At 40.8% G+C, this 17,671-nt stretch overlaps 1 protein-coding gene across 1 annotated transcript; it reads left to right on the top strand.

Moving 5' to 3' along the window:
* Positions 1-922: 922 nt before the first annotated feature.
* On the top strand, positions 923-5,222 carry LOC144518899 (5-hydroxytryptamine receptor 1B). Its single transcript, XM_078251772.1, has 2 exons — positions 923-1,087; positions 3,857-5,222. The coding sequence occupies exon 2, from the start codon at positions 3,892-3,894 to the stop codon at positions 4,924-4,926; it is 1,035 nt and encodes a 344-aa protein (XP_078107898.1). The 5' UTR covers positions 923-1,087; positions 3,857-3,891; the 3' UTR covers positions 4,927-5,222.
* The last annotated feature ends 12,449 nt before the right edge of the window (positions 5,223-17,671 follow it).

Here is a 17,671-nt window from a genome sequence, read left to right as displayed (position 1 = left end):
CATCCATCCAGAGCATCTGGTGTCCAAGAAGCTGAACTTGGACCACGTCATGAAACCAGTGCTAGAAATTGTGAATTTTATTCGCACACATGCTCTCAATCACAGACAGTTCAAAAACCTCATAGCTGAACTTGATGAAGATCTTCCCACTGATCTGCTTTTCCACTGCACTGTGAGATGGCTTTCAAGAGGTAACACTTTTTTGCACAATTGTTTCATGCTGCAATTTTACATTACCACTGTTTTAAAGGTGAAATGTCACTTTTTAAACACTTGTGTTTTACTATTTAAGATAACTTGTATATGTATATATTACTATTTTATATATTACTGTTTTAAACTATAGTGCGTATTTCTATTTCCCACATGAGGATTTCTAAGTAATGACAACAACACTGTCGGCACGTCCACATGATACAAGCCTTCCGTGATCGTGCCTACTTGCCTTTGTTTGTGTTCTGTTTACTTAATTTTGTTGTATTTATTACATTTTTTTTATGCACACTACTAAAAGAGCTGCTGAACATATTTTCATTGTACTTTGAGCACAATGACAATAAAAGATCTATCTATCTATCTAACTATCTATCTATCTATCTATCTATCTATCTATCTATCTATCTATCTATCTATCTAACTATCTATCTATCTATCTATCTATCTATCTATCTATATATATATATATATATATATATATATATATATATATATATTCATTCATCTGTAAGCTGTGGGGCTTCCTCGGACCATACAAGGTTGGGAACCACTGGGATACACTCCCATCCACCTATTCAGCCACTGGTGTGCAGCATCAGGGAGGGGAGGGGGAGGGGGGGCGCCTCTGTCATCAACACCCTCAGCCAATGGAGAAACCAGCGCACAAGCCACATTAACCGCCTCTCCGGAGCGGACCAGTGCGCAATCATCCTCCCGTCCATGCACACGCTTTCACGCACATTTGAAAGTGAGATTTTTTCTTTTCCGGCTCTGATTATGGACTCTTTATTTCTGTCTGGATGTTTTTGAGCAGGAAAATGCTGCTGCACGGACGGCTGGATTCTGCGTCTTGAAGATGATGAAGATGAAAGTGAGTATCCTGTTTTATTTAATATTGAATGGTTGGTGCGTGTTGTCTAATGTCGTGGCAATAATTTGTGAGTCAGAGGATGAGATAACCTTCTGTGATGATAATCTCGGCAAAATTGGTTTTTAAAGAGGGTTCCTTCAGGGATCCTGGAAGTGCGCTAAAATCCAGAAGATCTGTGCGCGCTTCTGAACTGTAACAGCCAACATTTGGAGTGCATTTCTTTAAGAAACTGTAAAAACAGAAGGATTGTGACAATAATATCTGGTCAATGCATTTTGAAAGTGCGTGTCCTGGCTGTAAGACGTACAGAGTGCTGCTGGACAGCGCGGGTCCGTGCGCGCTGGAAAGTGTTTATTTCCCCCCATTTCTTTTTGCATCCCAAATAAGATTGGCTGGATGTGCGTGAGGTTTCTGCATGATTGCGCGCTGTGTACAGATGTACAGTGAAAACAAAAGCTGGAGGATATAGGACATCTGAAACTGAAAAGCAAAATAAGTGATGACAGGAGAGCCTGTAGCTGCGTCTCTGTTTTATTTCTGAATGCGGAGCTCCTAAAAAAACTGAACACATTTGAGTTTTGATTTAACATTTATTTAAGAAATCTCTTCACAAGCCCTTAATACGCATCCTGACAGTTGAATATTTACAAACATTTATATTAAATTTGAACTAAAAGTCTAAATTATGAGGACTAGATTTTCAGTGTGACTGAAGGACAGCGCGTGTGGATTTGTGTCTCTGCGGATTAAAGACGCCACGAGCACAAACTAGGTTTTGTTTACTACTACAGCTGTTGTTGTCAGGTCAGGTTGTGACGCACCATCTCTTCCCTCTGGAGTGTCCATCCGTCCATCCATCCATCCGTCCATTCATCCATTCGTCCATCCATCCATCCATCCGTCCATTCATCCATTCGTCCATCCATCCATCCATCCGTCCATTCATCCATTCGTCCATCCATCCATCCATCCGTCCATTCATCCATTCGTCCATCCATTCGTCCATTCATCCATTCGTCCAGCCTCATGGAAATGAGCATATATAGACCTCAAACCTTTGATTTGATTTATACAAATCACAGCATAACACAGCAACACTGATACATTTAAGAGACATTAAGTAAAAAAGGACATACAAAGGAAACCAAGAAAACCCTCAGGGTGCTCGACATTTTGGGTTCCCTACAATTATTCAACAATATGTAACACGAAGAGAGATATATAAAACATATAGTCATGGACAAAAGAAAGGAACAATTAAATGAGGAAAGAAAAGAGAGTGAAGAAAGAGATAAAAGGAAAAGTAATCATAAAAGAACAAGAAACATGTTGGGCTATTGATTCAGCTATTGATAAAGGGAAAAGTTGATAAAGGAGAAAGTTTCTTTAGACCATCAGTTGACTCCAGCTGATAATGCTGCTTTTTTTGTTGTTGAAGATTTCAAAAAGAACCACAAAAGCAACAATTCCTTCAAACCATATGATGATATCGGTCATTTATTTCCCCCCTCTAATACGACCCACGACAGCATTTTTCCGTCCTCATATCTAAACCAGAGAACATATCAGTTGCAGTTTTAAACACGTCGTTAACGTTGTGAAACGGTCCATAAGTTTAGGCACCAAAACTACTTAGTTAAGTTTAGAAAAAGATCGTGGTTTGGGTTCAAATCAGACGTTACTCCACTTCCTGAAGGTGACGCAGAACGTGACTTTCCTAATGTTAAAGAAATAAAATAAAACTCGCTGTTTACTTTAATTTTTTAATAGGACTTGAACCCCGGTCTCCTGGGGGAAAGTGTTGTATATACCTATATATGTTGTATATACCTGTATACCTGTGTATATATATATATATATATATATATATATATATATATATATAGGTATAGGTATATAGGTATATATATGTATATATATATATATACACAGGTATACAGGTATATACAATTTAGCACTTAAAGATGTAATATGTAACTTTTTGGCATTAAAATTAATCGACTGTCATCGACTAAAGACATTTTTTACCACCTAATATTGTAAACAAATGTTACACTGTCGAAACGGTCGCTGGTCTATTGGAAAAATCGCCATCACCAAACTCACCAGACTCCATTTAAATAAACAGTAATTTTATCACCGTTCATTCAAAGCCGACACAAAACAAAATAAAACTAACAAAAGCCGTCTTGGTTTGTCTTCCACATGGTGATTCATGTTAAACAAAAAGGATCTCACTCTTTAACAAAAAGGTCTATCTCTGTAGAGATCCTTTCCATACTGTTGTCAGACACTTAGAATAATAATCTGAGCCTGTCAGACACCCGTGCAAGGTTGACACTGCAGGCCAGTAAATGCTCTGTTTTTGGTTCACGTGTTTGGGTTAGATTGCTTTCTCACCTAAAGTGAACCGAACTCTAGAGCGTTTGGAAGCGAACGGAGACCACTGTTTTTAAGCGGACCAGAGTTCTGTTGTTGCGCCAGAGTTGAAATGAGCTTTTGCACCGCCCCAAACCAACCGGACTTTAAGACTAAACACTCCAGGGTTTGGTTTAAACAGACCAAACTGCTCAGGTGTGAAAGCAAACATAATGTCCAGCCAAGACATGTAGACCTCCAACTGTCGTTCACTGAACATAGATTCTAAGAAAAAAAATGAACAGGAGTTTGACTTGCACTTGCATTTTGTAAGTACTTAAAGTTGTTTGGATATGTTCACCTTTTAAAACACAACACAATTGAACTGACTTTCTCTGTTTTAATTTTCAGGTCATGAAGTGAATGTTGCAGCAACAGTTTATCCAATGATTGAGACCAGCACTGCGACCATGTTGGATCGAACTGAGCCGGCACACTGCACCGTGTGTTGCTGTACGCTGGCCAACAAAATCCTCATGGTGCTCTTCATGGTGCTGTTGATCGTCGCCATCTTGTTTGGGAACTTGGTGACTCTGGCTGTGGTTCTCGGCACGAAACACTTCCACACGCCGCAGGGTTACCTGAAGGCTTCCCTGGCTGTGGCTGACCTGGCCGTGGGGATTTTCGTGGTGCCGCTCTCCGTCTACGCCGAGGTCTACCTCATGGTGGCCAACTCGGCACCGGAGTGGACGTCCTACAACTCGCAGTTAGTGAGTTTCCACCCGTGCAACGTCATCGGTCCCATCTTTGCCGGGTGCACCTTGGTCTCCATCACGACCATTTTCCTGCTGACGATCGAGAGGAGCATCGCTGTGTTGCGGCCGCTGCACAAGGACTCTGTGATTACACGGAAAAGGACCACGATCCTCATCGTCCTCTCCTGGGTAGGGAGCTTCTTCCTGGCGGTGTCACCGATGGTTTTCAGCAGCGAGATCACTCTAGAGTACAACTCCTGCAGCCGGATGTGTAATTACGCGTTGGGGACCATTGACAAGTTCCCCAGCCAGGCCTGGAACATCCTCCTCCTCTTCCCCACGTTTGACTTCACCCTCCTCGGGGGAACGGTGGTCATTAACGTCATCTCTCTGTCCAGCATCAGGCAGCACTCGAGGCGCAGGAAACATCTGGCCAAGACCGAGCGCCAAAGCAGCAGCAAACCTACGTTTTCTGACATCAAAGCAGCCAAAACAATCGGGACGCTGACTTTGGCATTTACCGCCTCATTCACCCCTATCGCCGTCTTTGTGGTCGGGAACGTTTTGGGGAATAAATGGTGCAACTTTTCCTTTTTCGCCTTCTGGATTTTGGCCACCAACAGTTGCTGGAATGTCATCATTTACAGTGTGAGGGATCAGAAGTTCAGACTTTGCGCACACAAGCTCCTCATGCCTTTCCAGAGAAAAAACTCAACCAAAGTCTAAAAAGCTTCCGGGACCAAAGACTTGAGTTGAGGACTGCAGTCATTTGGATGTTTTGTTTGTCACAGAAACTCTTTGTTCAACACACATTGTGAGTCTCGTTAAGAGACGTGTCTGCATGTTTCGTGGATTGCTGTCGTGAAGTTACAGGTTTTTCTTACGTCATTAAAAAGCATGAGTGTTTTTCGATCACAAATGTTGGATATCTTTATGGGCATTTGTCTTGTTCTGTGTAACAGAAGCCTGTTTCAGTCTGTGGAATGGTTGCTTTACTTGGGTATGATCAATTAAAACATAATGCAAACTAAATCTGATTTCTGATTGTACCGTGTGTGTCTTTGAATGTGTTTGAAAGGTTTGTTTCCGGCACCAAAAATGTCAGTTAGAATTTATTTCCATTGGTCATTAGCAGGGCCACTGTAGAATTTGCGGACGCAAAACCGCAGAATGTTCCGTAGAATTTTCCCTCAGATTTAAAAGAAGAAAAGAACAAAGCACGGCACAGAAATCATTCTTAAAAAAGGAAGATGTGTTCGTAGTTTTGCCGACCAGATACGACAAAAGTTTAATCTATCAGCTAGCTTCGCTACCTTCTTCGTTGCTCTGATTGGTTGTAGCGCTATCCTATTGCGTGCAGAGGGAATTTGAAAGACAAGAGTTTATCCCGCCCCTCGGATTGAGCTCCGTCAATGGTGAGTTCCCAGACCCAACATCTGGATGTGGGTCTGGCTTGTCGGGCTAATATTTTTCACCATTATCAGATAATTTCCTACATTTTCCCCCATTATAAACGATTACTTTGGGGACTCTCGTTGGTCTCTTTGTTTTAATGGTTTGAACCAAAATCCACATTATCCACATTTGAGTTAATGTGTTGCTATGTAAAATGATCACTTCCTGACCCCCCCTGGCTGCAAATTAAATTTGCTGCCGCTAGGGTGCGTCTAGATTTCTAGGCTAGAAAAATATGGCTAAAAATAAAAATAAACCACAGGATTTTAACACATCTCCTCCCCGAACAAAGAAACATTCTAATTTCTGCTGATTTTCCAGGATCACTGCTGAAAACTGTAGAAAAAAAAAATCTGCAATTCTGCATATTCCATTTTAGTTTTTCATGACTTAACACACATTCTCAGTGAGACACTATACACCAATTTAAGAAAATACTTAATTGATCTTCAGGAGGTATATTATTTAATAATAAAACCATATCTATTTCAAAGTACACTATCTTTGAACTGGAAAAGAAACACAGTGGCAACCACAGAGGATCGTCACATTACCAATCATTTAATGTCTTAGTGCTGGCCTGATACTCTTTGGAGTGGCAGAGAAGCAAATTCTGTAGTTGTTTTCTCATGTGAACTCCAGACAATGTCCAACAAAGTCATCAGGTTCATCCTCTGAGGACTGGACAGGAGATTCACATATTGGACGGACTGATATTAGCTTCCAAAGCAGAGCAAAAAAACAAACGTAGAAATGTGTTTGTGTTTCTGATTCTTCACATAATGTTTTTCCTAAAGTGATTGACAACCAGAGGTTACAAATACTTACTTAAGTAGAAATTTTGGGTATCTATACTTTACTGGAGTAATTATTTTAGAGCAGACTTTTTTACTTCTACTCCTTACATTTTCACGCAACTATCTGTACTTTCTACTCCTTACATTTTAAAAATAGCCAAATTACTTCTATTTCAGTTTGGCTCGTTTTCATTCCGGCTTGTCATTCCGGCTTGTTCCAAAAAACACAAAAAAAACCTAAAACCTATCCAGATAAATCGTGCCATCCGGATAGAGTGAATTTGATTGTGGTTGGATGAGAAGTATAAACATACTATTCCATCGCACCTGCCTGCACATGACGCAAATCACGTCACACTCCAGCAAGGACATAGCAGACGTATGTAGCCTAGTACGAAGATGTCCGTGGCAGAGACAGAACTCGAGCGAAATGTCCCAACAAACCACCAGCGAGGACGTTGGTAGCCAGGAAGACAAGCCAACCCTGGCCGTACCTGGAAGAATTTTTCGAAATGGTTGGATGCAAAAATAACTCCTTTCAAAGTGTGCACCCAAGTACCACGAGCTAATTGTTTCCAAAACTCGCCATCTAATTTGAAAAAGCATATATTTTTTTTCCTTACATCACTTTTACTTTTATACTTCAAGTCTTTTTAAACCCTAGTATCTATACTTCTACCTGAGTAATGAATGTGAATACTTTTGACACCTCTGTTGACAACACATGAGAGGAATGGTAGGAAGGGTGATGCATTTTTAAACATTGTTGCTGCATTTTTAAAAACTATCTGGCTAGCAATCACAGTGCTGAAATCTTTTCTTCTCGCTCCCCATAACCACGCACTTTTTTATCTGTCGATTCAATCCATCAGAATCACCTCCACAAGCAAAGAAAAGTCCAACAAATGAGCCTTTAGAAATTTTCATTTATCTTTGTTATTATACTGAGAATAGTTAAGGATGGCAAAATTCTTTATTCAAGTCAAGAAATATGTCAAATCTCAAATCTAACAACAGTTTCCTTCGTTTTTTTGGCTTTGACCATATCTTTGAGTATTTAGGCTGCCGTCCTTGAAATGCCTTTATCACACAGAAGCTGCAGAGGACAAAAAGAAAGCGAGAGTCATCATTTACAGTGGACGATGTCACTTCCTGCTGTGCACATTGACCCCCGTGAGTCACTGAGTGGAGGGATGAAAAGGAGCATCCTCAATCAATGAGAGATGAGGAGAGCAGCAGCTACACGGGGTTTAGCGAGTAGTATGTAAAGGGGAAATTCCACGTAGGGAGGTTGGTTGGGGTGGTGGATGGGTCAAACACAGGACTTTCACCCAGGAGACCAGGGTTTGTGTCCCGTGTGTGTCTTTAACCGTCCTGTTATTCCCGAGAGTCACAGAAACGTAAGCCAACCCATGAGCTTTTCCTTAACATAACTGCGTCAAAAGGGACGCCAATAGTCCCGACCAAGCGCGTTTAGTTAAAGCGTGTCATATGACGCTAAAGGAGACTTTTAGCGTCAATAACAACCTGACCAAGCATCCATATTTTACGAGACGGGAGTGAGAATGTGTTGGAGTTTTCTGTTGCACGACTAAAACAACCTTTGAACGTACACACGTTCCACCTAAACAAGTTCCTTCCCGAGGCTATTTTGCAGAGGCACCGTTTGCTCTGTCCGACGCTTAGCGCCGCCCAAGATGATTATGATTTGTTTAAAGAAATGCCAATAAACCAGAGCACGTGTTTCTCCCATCCCGGAATGCTGTGTGGACTAGCCAGACCCTCCTTCGCAGCGCTGTGGAGGAAGGTCTGGCAATGCGAGACTCCTGCAATGGTAAATAATATTTATAATTTAATATGGTGGGGCTGTAGATAATTATTCATTGCAGTCCTGAAGCTGGAGATTTCCCTGCAGCTTTGCAGAGGGATAGCAGAACTGGCTTTGTAGGACCATTTACATCAGAAATCACTTTCCTCCAGTGACGGTAAGAAAGAAAGTCACCCAGTACAGCAGTAAGGATCATTAATGGGTTTTTTAATTGATAGTGGAGCTCTATGGTATAGAGGCTGTGACACTGGCAGCACTTGTTACAACAGCGAGGCTGAAATCATTACCATTATTGGAAATTTCATAAATAATAAGGACCTCTCACTCATGCTGTCTCAAAAGTTAGGATTGAAAATGAATTCTTGAACTTGGAAACAGCAGGTAACAAAATCTCACCACAAGGTCCATTCATTTAAAAAACATTGTCTTCATTATATAGTTTGCCCATCAGAAAACTCAGTTTATTTTTTAATTGTAAAATCTCCCACTAAGGTTATAGCTTTTTCAAAATTATTTAAAAATCAATTATTGGCGTGTGATTTGTACAGGACCCCCTCTTTCACAGTTACTCACTGACAACACCATGTTCTCATGTATTAAGTCAAATGTGAGATATCCTGTGTTGAATCTCATTAGTGCAACAAGTCCTCCAAACCATAATCCTTCTCTGTAACACGACTCACAGGAGCGGTTTACGTCCTGGTATCTAAACCAGAGAACGTAACTGTCGCAGTTTTAAACACGTCGATAGCGTTGTGAAACGGTTGCAGTTTGGTTAGGTTAAGACACAGAAATTACTTAGTTAAGAGTAAAAAAAACACATTGTGGTTTGGGTTAGAATCAGATGTTACTTCACCTGTGGTTACAAAAACCCCCAAATAGTTAAAAAAAAAAAATCCCAGTTTACTTTTATTTTCAAGGTATACAAACCCCATCCTGGAAATCCAGACCCAAATCCGAAAGATTAAGGGTCTGGCACTGAGTAATGAAAATTGCCCAACTCGAGGGGCGGCACCAAGCATGCATTTGAAAATCTCACTGCACGCAATTGGCTAACACTACGACCAATCACAACAATACATACGCTTAGCTACCAGAGGAGCTAACTGGTAGATTAGATTTAGATTAGATTGGGAAAACAGCTAAAAAGTCCTTCTTGCAAAGGAACGATTTGAGTGCCGTCTTCTGTTCCTCTTTTATGTTCCACAGCCATCTTGCAATGTTTACTAATGACTTGGACATCGCAGCACTGTCGTCATCTGTTTAGCTCGCCTCTGGCCCGCCTATATCAGATACACCGATGTGATTGGTGCAGCTCGGCTACAAGGACATAGTTAATGAGCATCATTACTGAATGCCTGAGTGACTCGCTGAGCAAATTCAAATTGTGCTCTTGTGAGAACTCTGGATTTCCAGGTGTTACCGTCTGGCTCAAGGCCGGCAACAAAAGGGAGGTCACACACAGATAAATTTGTCAAAAAGTAGTTTATTTAACTAAATAGACTAATAACACAAATTAACACAACATAAATGCAATAGTGGGGTGTGTAAATGTAGAAGACATCAGTCGTGTTTGCCATGTGTGGATGAGTGAATGAATGGTGTGATGTGTGTTGTAAGAACAAACCAAACAAAGAACAAAATGGTGGATGGATGCAGAAGGACCAGCTGAGAGAGAGTGAGACTCCCAGGAGGGCAGTCTTTTATGCCTTCTGTAAGCCACGCCCAGATGGCCAGTTACAGACGACCCACCCAGCTCCACCTACCTGCCCACTCCCAGTACCTGCAGACAAAGGAGCAGAACATGACAGGCAGGCAGATTGGGAAGGGTCTTCACATAGCGTATATAAACCCCAGTCTCCTAGGTGAAAGTCCTGGGTCCTGCCTCCTTATGTCATGTCGCTTATTTGATCTCCTCGACTCCTCGGTCCTCGGCTGAACCAGAAGTTGTTCTGTCCCTCCTTGGTGAAGTCCGTCTCAAAGCTATTATTTCTGCCCAGAGGACCGAGGAGCGAGCATCAAGGAGGGATTACCGAGGAGGGATCACCAAGGAGGGATCATCGAAGAGCTATAGGCGAGGAGACACGAGAGTGTCGTGCAGCTGAAGGAGATGCTAACTCCGCCCAAACAGCTGACGTATACATGTGGCGATTCTTGATTGACTCTTGATTGACTCAGTCTTATTAAAGTGTTTCTCAGCTTAGTTTCAAAATGATGAATGCATTTTGTAAACGTTAATTCGACACATAATTTCAACCTGAATTTATCGTTTAATCTGTTTTTAATCATTAACTCAATTTAGCAACTTGTAATTGCAGGACCAGACTCAATATTTGACAAAGTAGCGACATATGTCAGTATTGTAGAATCATATTTATAGTATTCGATGTCTCATGTGCCACAGAAAATGAGTCATGAGAAAAAAATATCTGGCTTCTGGGTTTAGTGCGGCCCATTGCACATGCATTAGTGTTTCTCACGCACGTAAAAATTGCTTTTCTAGGCTGTGGGAAAGTTTTACAAATATAAAACCTCCATGCTTTAAAAATGGATAATAGAAAGAGAAATGATTGACCTTGTTTGCAGTTCCAAGTGACTGATTTTATGATTTATATTAAAAACTCGTTAAAACATGTAGATTAGAATTTCAAACTGAAAGGTTGTGTGTGATGTCAATGAGAGTTGTCCTCCCCACAGCATCAAAGATGATAAACTGTGTCTTTTATCCCTGGTCCATCAGTATAACAATCTAATGAGACAACCATCTATCGGTCTAATTGAAAGGTACTTGCCTCTCAGACCAACAACCTCCGTTAATGAAGTCAGACCAATGTTAGCTTCAGAGAGTTTAAACTAAAAGAAAGAGAAACAAAAGGACATCCGTGCTAACTTGAAAGAGCACCTTTAATCAAGAGAGCAAATATTTTGTGTGTGCACATTTAACTTTTATTCAACTCTGAACACCAGTCAGTTTGCTGCCACTGTTAACATTTGCAGAGCTAAGCGGAGAGACAGATGAAAGGGTAAATGTTTAGTGTCAAATTGACCTGATTCCCACTGACTGCATAACAAATGAAAGCTATGACATTTTAAATGCAGATACAGGATGTTCACTGCTGCTGTCTGCCTCCTACACACAATGATCTTCTACGGCATGGCACAGCCAGGCCTTCCTGTGTGGACTTTGCATATTCTCGCCATGTTCGTGTGGGTTTCCTCTGGGTGCTCTGGTTTCCAGCAGACCATTAAATACATGCATGCTATGGTAACTCCTGCCGTCTATGAATGTACTGGCATTACAACTGCAATTGGTCCCCAGGCATCGGACTATGGCTGCCCACTGCTCCTAAATAGTTAGGACGGGTTACATGCAGAGGATGCATTCCTTGTACTTTATCACATTATTTTAACGGACCCTTTTATCCAAAGCGACGAGTGCATCCAACCATGAAGATACTACCTAATCTTGCAAGTGCATACCACTAATCAACTTCAACTTTCAATTTCAAAAAGGAAATTGAATCTGCAGCAGGCATCAAATCACAACAAGGTCGACAAACAAAATATTGGCAACAGTAACCTGTGGCAGTAACCTGCCACACTAAACCAGAAGCTAAAAAACATTAAACACAGTACAGTAAATGAATACATGTTAAGTTAAATCAAGTGCTGTACAGAGACAAGGAAGAATGGGTAACACTTTATAATAACCATCATTAATAGATGCTAAATTGATAGTTAATTAATCGTTAGTTAATTGTCATTTAACTGTTAGCAAACAATGAAATTATAATTAATAATGTTTACTAATTATTAGTAGTGCTGTAAATTCACAGTTGATTGTTACACACATTATATCCCTCATATACAATATTAGGTATTTGGTAATGATTAAAAAATGTTTGTAAACCTTTAAGAAACCATTTAAAAAAATTTTTTATCTATAAACATAACATAGATAGATGGACCAGATATTCCCAACACCTTGTTAAGGGTTACTAGTTGCTTTGTAAACCATCTATAAACAGTGTCTGGATGGTTGATGAAAGTGTTACCGACGAATGAATGGAATAAATAAATATGTAATGTTTGTTAAGTGTTTCTGACCAAAAATTTAGAGACAAAACACACGAGACAGAGAAGCAGTTTAAGGTCTTTATTGGATGATTATCCTCGGGGAGTAAAAGCAGCGGGACAGCTTGGCCAAAACCAGGGCTGGGTATCTTCCAGACTGGAAATGAGGGTCTTTGAGCTGGCGGCCAGTGAGAACTGAAACGATTTTCAGTTCTCACTGGCCATCAGTTAAGTTAAGGGGATCCAAACCGGGCTGGGTAACTTCCAGAAAATATTAATGGGAAAGACAGGACTCAGTGGAGCAGGCAGCATATCTGACACCAAACAAAGCTGGCTATGTGTCCTTTGTTGGAATGCAGCAGCTTGATAGGCAAGTTACGAGTCAGGGAGACTTAACGACCTGGCGACGATGTAGAAGTGTAGAACCAGGGCTGAAGTACTGCAGTACCCTGTGTGTGTGTGTGTGTGTGTGTGTGTGTGTGTGTGTGTGTGTGTGTGTGTGTGTGTGTGTGTGTGTGTGTGTGTGTGTGAATTAATTATGGGAATGAATGGGAATTTATGATAATTAACTGGAAATGTTGGGTAATTCATACAAACTCCATCTTATACAAACATAAATATAAACATTTTGTTTTGTAATAAGCAGACAGGCATATACAGTGATTACAAATGTTGAGTTATTCGTCAGTAGAACTTTAATAGATTCTTTCATTGAACAACAATAAGCAGATAGGCATGCAAGTGAATACTTTGAGTTACTCGTCAGTAGAACTTTTATATTCTTTCATTGAACAACAAAAAACATGCAAGCGAATACAAATGTGAAGATGTTTTTTCTTCATATGAAGGTAGCTAGCATGCTGCCTTTGATTTACTATGGTTATGGTTATATACCTGCTAAGCTAACCATCAGCGCTGTCTATTGTTTCCAGCCTATCAAGAACAAGTGGGCTATACAATTAACACACATAGGTTAATAGTAGGGTTGTCAATCGATTCAAACTACTTTTTAAGAAAGTAAAAAAAGAAAAGAAAAAAAAGGGTACTAAACAACAGTCGGTGACATTAAAGAACGGCTTGTTTATTGCTAAGGCCATATAGTCAAAATTAAATGATTAAATAATAACGTATAACAATAACAATAACTTATTTCACTAGTAAATTGCTGTTGAACGACAAAAACAACCACCAGATGGGAAAAGGACATTTAACAATAACTTCAAATGCACCACGAGGCTGTAGTTTACCAGTTTCATCGAACTGCTGTCGAGTATAGTGTTAACTAGCGTCACGTGCAGCGTGCAGCGGTGTTTCTGTTGCCTGTATCGCTGTTTCAGAGCAGCAGAGAGAAGAGCAGACATATCAGTGGCACCAGATTTCGGTAGCCAGGGTTGGCAGGAAGAAGATTTTTACAAGTAAATGTTCCAGTTAATGATCCAGGCAGCACATTCTCATCTCCCTCCTTCATTTTACAGTTGAATGGTGGCTAGAACGGCTCCGGGTCAAACCTCAATATGGAATGGATTAATCTGCGTTATTTTTTTTAACGCGTTATTTTGACAGCCCTAGTTAATAGCAATGGGTTATGTAGACGAGAGTTATGGGGTGATCAGCTTTCATTGTGGGGACGGAAGAGCCTCCTCGTCCCCACTAGGCGCCATTTTTTTTGTCTCTAAGAAAGATAAATCCCTTCACCCTTGTATTGACTAGCGGGGGCTCAACTCCATCACAGTTAAAAACAAATACCTGCTTCCCCTCATGGACTCAGTATTTGAGTCCCTCTCCCAGATCTGAAGATCCACCCGGTCTTTCACGTCTCCCAGGTCAAGCCGGTCACTTCATTTCATATCAGTCACTACCTTCCCGTCACTCTGCCTCCAGTCAGCTGGCTCCTCCATCCAGTCCCTCCCTCGCGGTTCCCTGCTCCAGCCTGCCTCAGCTCACGCCTCCCCGCGCTTCAGTGCTTCCCCCCGCGGATCTCTCAGCCCCGGTCTCCCCGTGCCCTCGGAGCTCCCTCTCTGTTCCCTGTTTCAGTCTCCGCGCCCGTGCTTTCGCCCCTGGCATCCACCTTCCCACTTCCCCGTTCACTCCCCCATTTTCCCTAATGAAACAACTTTTGCTGAGCTCTGGGTTTGGGTCCGTTCTGTCCTAACCGTAACAGGTTACTATCATCATTACTACATTTTATTTTACTGCACTGGAAAGGCAGCACAGCAGCATTGGTAGAACAGAGTTCAACAGGGCAGGAAAATAAGCAGACAGTTTGTCAACAGTGCAGCCATATTAGCTAAACCATTTTATTTGGAGATGAAATCTTTGTTACAGTTTCGTAATTGCACAGGAATGCTGTGTGCACACAATTACAGTACGTACAGTAGGTCGAAGCTGAAGCAGGAAGTCTGCAAAATATATCGGTTAACAACTGATGGATCAGGTTATAATTAATTACTTCAGTTCAGTTCAGACACTTTCATATTTCAAATGGGCAATTTCTTTGCAGCTTCCTAGTCCAATCAGTCAGTTCCAATTAACATTCACCAAACAAATGTTAAAGATGCCGGAGGAAACATTAAAAAGATATGGGGACAGGTAACAATAACTAAAAGCTTTAAATAAAAGCAATATATAAGCGACAGTAAATAAAGGCAATCATAAATAAATATTAAACAACAACAAGTCCAAAAGTCTCTGTGATAGCCATCGTTTAAGATGAGCATTGTTTGTGTTGAGCAGCCAAATAGCAGAAGAACTAAAAGACTTGGAATAGCGATTAGTTCTCCGCTGAGGCACATCATACCGCCGGCCCGAAGGCATTACAGAGAACTTTGTAGAGAGAATGTGGTTTGGTTGGCTGATCATTTTCTTGGCTTTCTCAGCCACCTGTTTCTCCCAAAGGGAGCCCAAGTCCCTTTGCTGAACTCCAATAATCTTGGAGCATTCATCCATTTATTTTTCACCCAAATAAGTTTGGTAAAAGTATGGATTTGGGAGGTATTTTTTGGGTTAAAGTTTCGGGTAAATTGGAGGTTTGAGGTTGGGTAAAAAGGATTTGTCGTCAAGTTTTTGTCAACAGTTGTGTTCTAGTGTGTGTGTGTGTGTGTGTGTGTGTTGGTGTGTGTGTGTGTGTGTGTGTGTGTGCGTGTGCGTGTGCGTGTGTGCGTGTGTGTTTTATATCCCTGGCTGCAGAATTATCAGTGCAGCAGGGAGCTTTGTTACAGAGCTTTAGAAGCTTGTGTCGATGCTTTTAGTGTCACAGTGTTCGCCTCGCTGCCTGTTCACAGCTAACAGCCACAAACAGATTGAAATGCTCCAGCCCGTCTCTAACGCTACGTTCAACATACACTTTTATGCTCTCAAGCTTCAGCAAACAGCTCTCTCAGTTTTGGAAATGTATTCACTGAAATGTGTGTCTGTTTTTGTAGGTCAGCCATGTGTTGAATGTAAAGCTTTTGGTGAAGGTAATTCCTTTAAAACTCCTTAAGATGTTCCTCGTAAAAAGCCTATTTACAGTCAGTCTAAAAAAAACCTGGCTAGACACAAAAAATAATCTTAAACTGACATATATTCAGCATGTAGAACAGATTGGGACTCATGCAAGAACAATTTTGCATTCTTATCCTAAATCTCTCTCACTTTGCACAATGTTAAAGATCAAAAGTAAAAGTACTCAATCTGCAGAAAAATGTGACCTGAGGGGTCATGAGATGATTATTGGGAAAGAATAAGAAACTACATTTTTTGTGTGAAATATTTGATAATTTAAACCGTTATTTTAATGAAAGCATTTGAGAGGAAATGTCTGATTATAGACATGAAACATGACAAGAAGCCCAACTACATTTGCAAAGGTTTACGAGACAAAAAAGACTTGAAACTGCCGGTTTAATTTTTCTCAGTGTGTAGTAGTTGATTGTATTTTTTATGTAAAATCTAAATCTGTAAAGATACTAATTTCCACTGTTAGATAGTAGTGAGGGTTGGGGAGTAACATAAGTTACTCTTTTTTAATCTTCCCCATAACATTTAAATTAATCTACATTTTTACATGTATGTGTGTGTGCTCAAATATGGCTTCTGGAAAGAAAATGAAGGATAAAATATCAATTACTAAACAGACATTAATTAAGAAGTTCCCCATACTTTTAGAGTTACGCGGCACATTCGCCAGGAGTCATTGTTGATGCCTACTATCTCAAACATCTCTCAGATAAGGCCAAGGATGATTGGGAATGTCTTGCTGCTTGTCTGCCGAATCCCTGGGATCTCCGTTTACTTCATTTTCAATCATGTCGCCATCCATACTACTATGTGCTAACATTACCGCTGAGAACATTACCCTCTCTTTCTCTCCTTTCATGTGTTCAGCTGTCTGATAAAAATAAAGGCCTAAAATGCCCCAAAAAATAATCATAAAAAAAAAAGAAAAATTCAGACACTACTTTACTTCTGGTTAGGCACATGATGCAGAACCTGACGTAGCTCCGTTTGTATCGTAAAGTTAAAAAAACCTTGTCTCCTGTGAAAGTGTACCCCAACAACCCAACTGCCTCGTTACGTAAAATTTGACGCTCTTGTACTTCGTCACTTTACTTCCTGCTTTGCTCCCGTCATAACTACTATGGCCACCAGAGCCACTATAAACACAAAACAAACGACTTATGTGGGCGTTTTTCTCTTCTGTTGTTGTGGCTAACAAACCTCGAAACAAAAAGGCGACATGTCTGTTTTTAAGGATTATTTTCTTAATAAGAACCAGACCTTCCTCCACAGACCTTCCTTCCTGGAACATGGGTACCTTCAAAAGTTGTTTTAGTCGTGCGAGAGAAAACTCAGATTGGACAGATAGTCTAGCTAGCTGTCTGGATTTAACCTGTAGAGATCTGAGGAGCAGTTAACCATAGTCCTCAGAAATCCACCGGCGTTTAGAATGCCAACACAAAGAAAGCAGAAGGTAACGGAAAATACATGCATCCAGCGAATTTGATGCGGCACCGGAGCAATCCCAGAAGTGGAACGTCGAGGATATAGACTAGGGTTAACGTGACGTGTGTAAAAAAAACTTTTTTCATTTTTATTTTCAAACGAGACTCAGTCCCGCTCTCCCAGGTGACAGTCCTGTTTGTTTAATCCATCTGTTGGTTTTCGGGGGAAGGATGGTCTCGTGATTGGCCAACACAGCACCTTGCCAGTTCATGTCATGTTGCAGCAAAAGTTGAGCTTGAACAACCCTCCAGTTTGTTTCCTAAAAAAGGTAGAAGTTTGCTCTTCATCAGTTTACATTTAATGCAAAAGCTCCACATGGATTTGCATTAATGTC

This window comes from Sander vitreus, chromosome 6 (assembly GCF_031162955.1).
Source record: "Sander vitreus isolate 19-12246 chromosome 6, sanVit1, whole genome shotgun sequence".
In the NCBI taxonomy this organism is placed as follows: Eukaryota; Metazoa; Chordata; class Actinopteri; order Perciformes; family Percidae; genus Sander; species Sander vitreus.
This window is presented reverse-complemented; position numbering and strand designations above follow the sequence as displayed.

Bases quoted from the DNA above. Each gene is read 5' to 3' on its own strand.
- LOC144518899 (XM_078251772.1), top strand. From the start codon at position 3,892: ATGATTGAGACCAGCACTGCGACCATGTTGGATCGAACTGAGCCGGCA.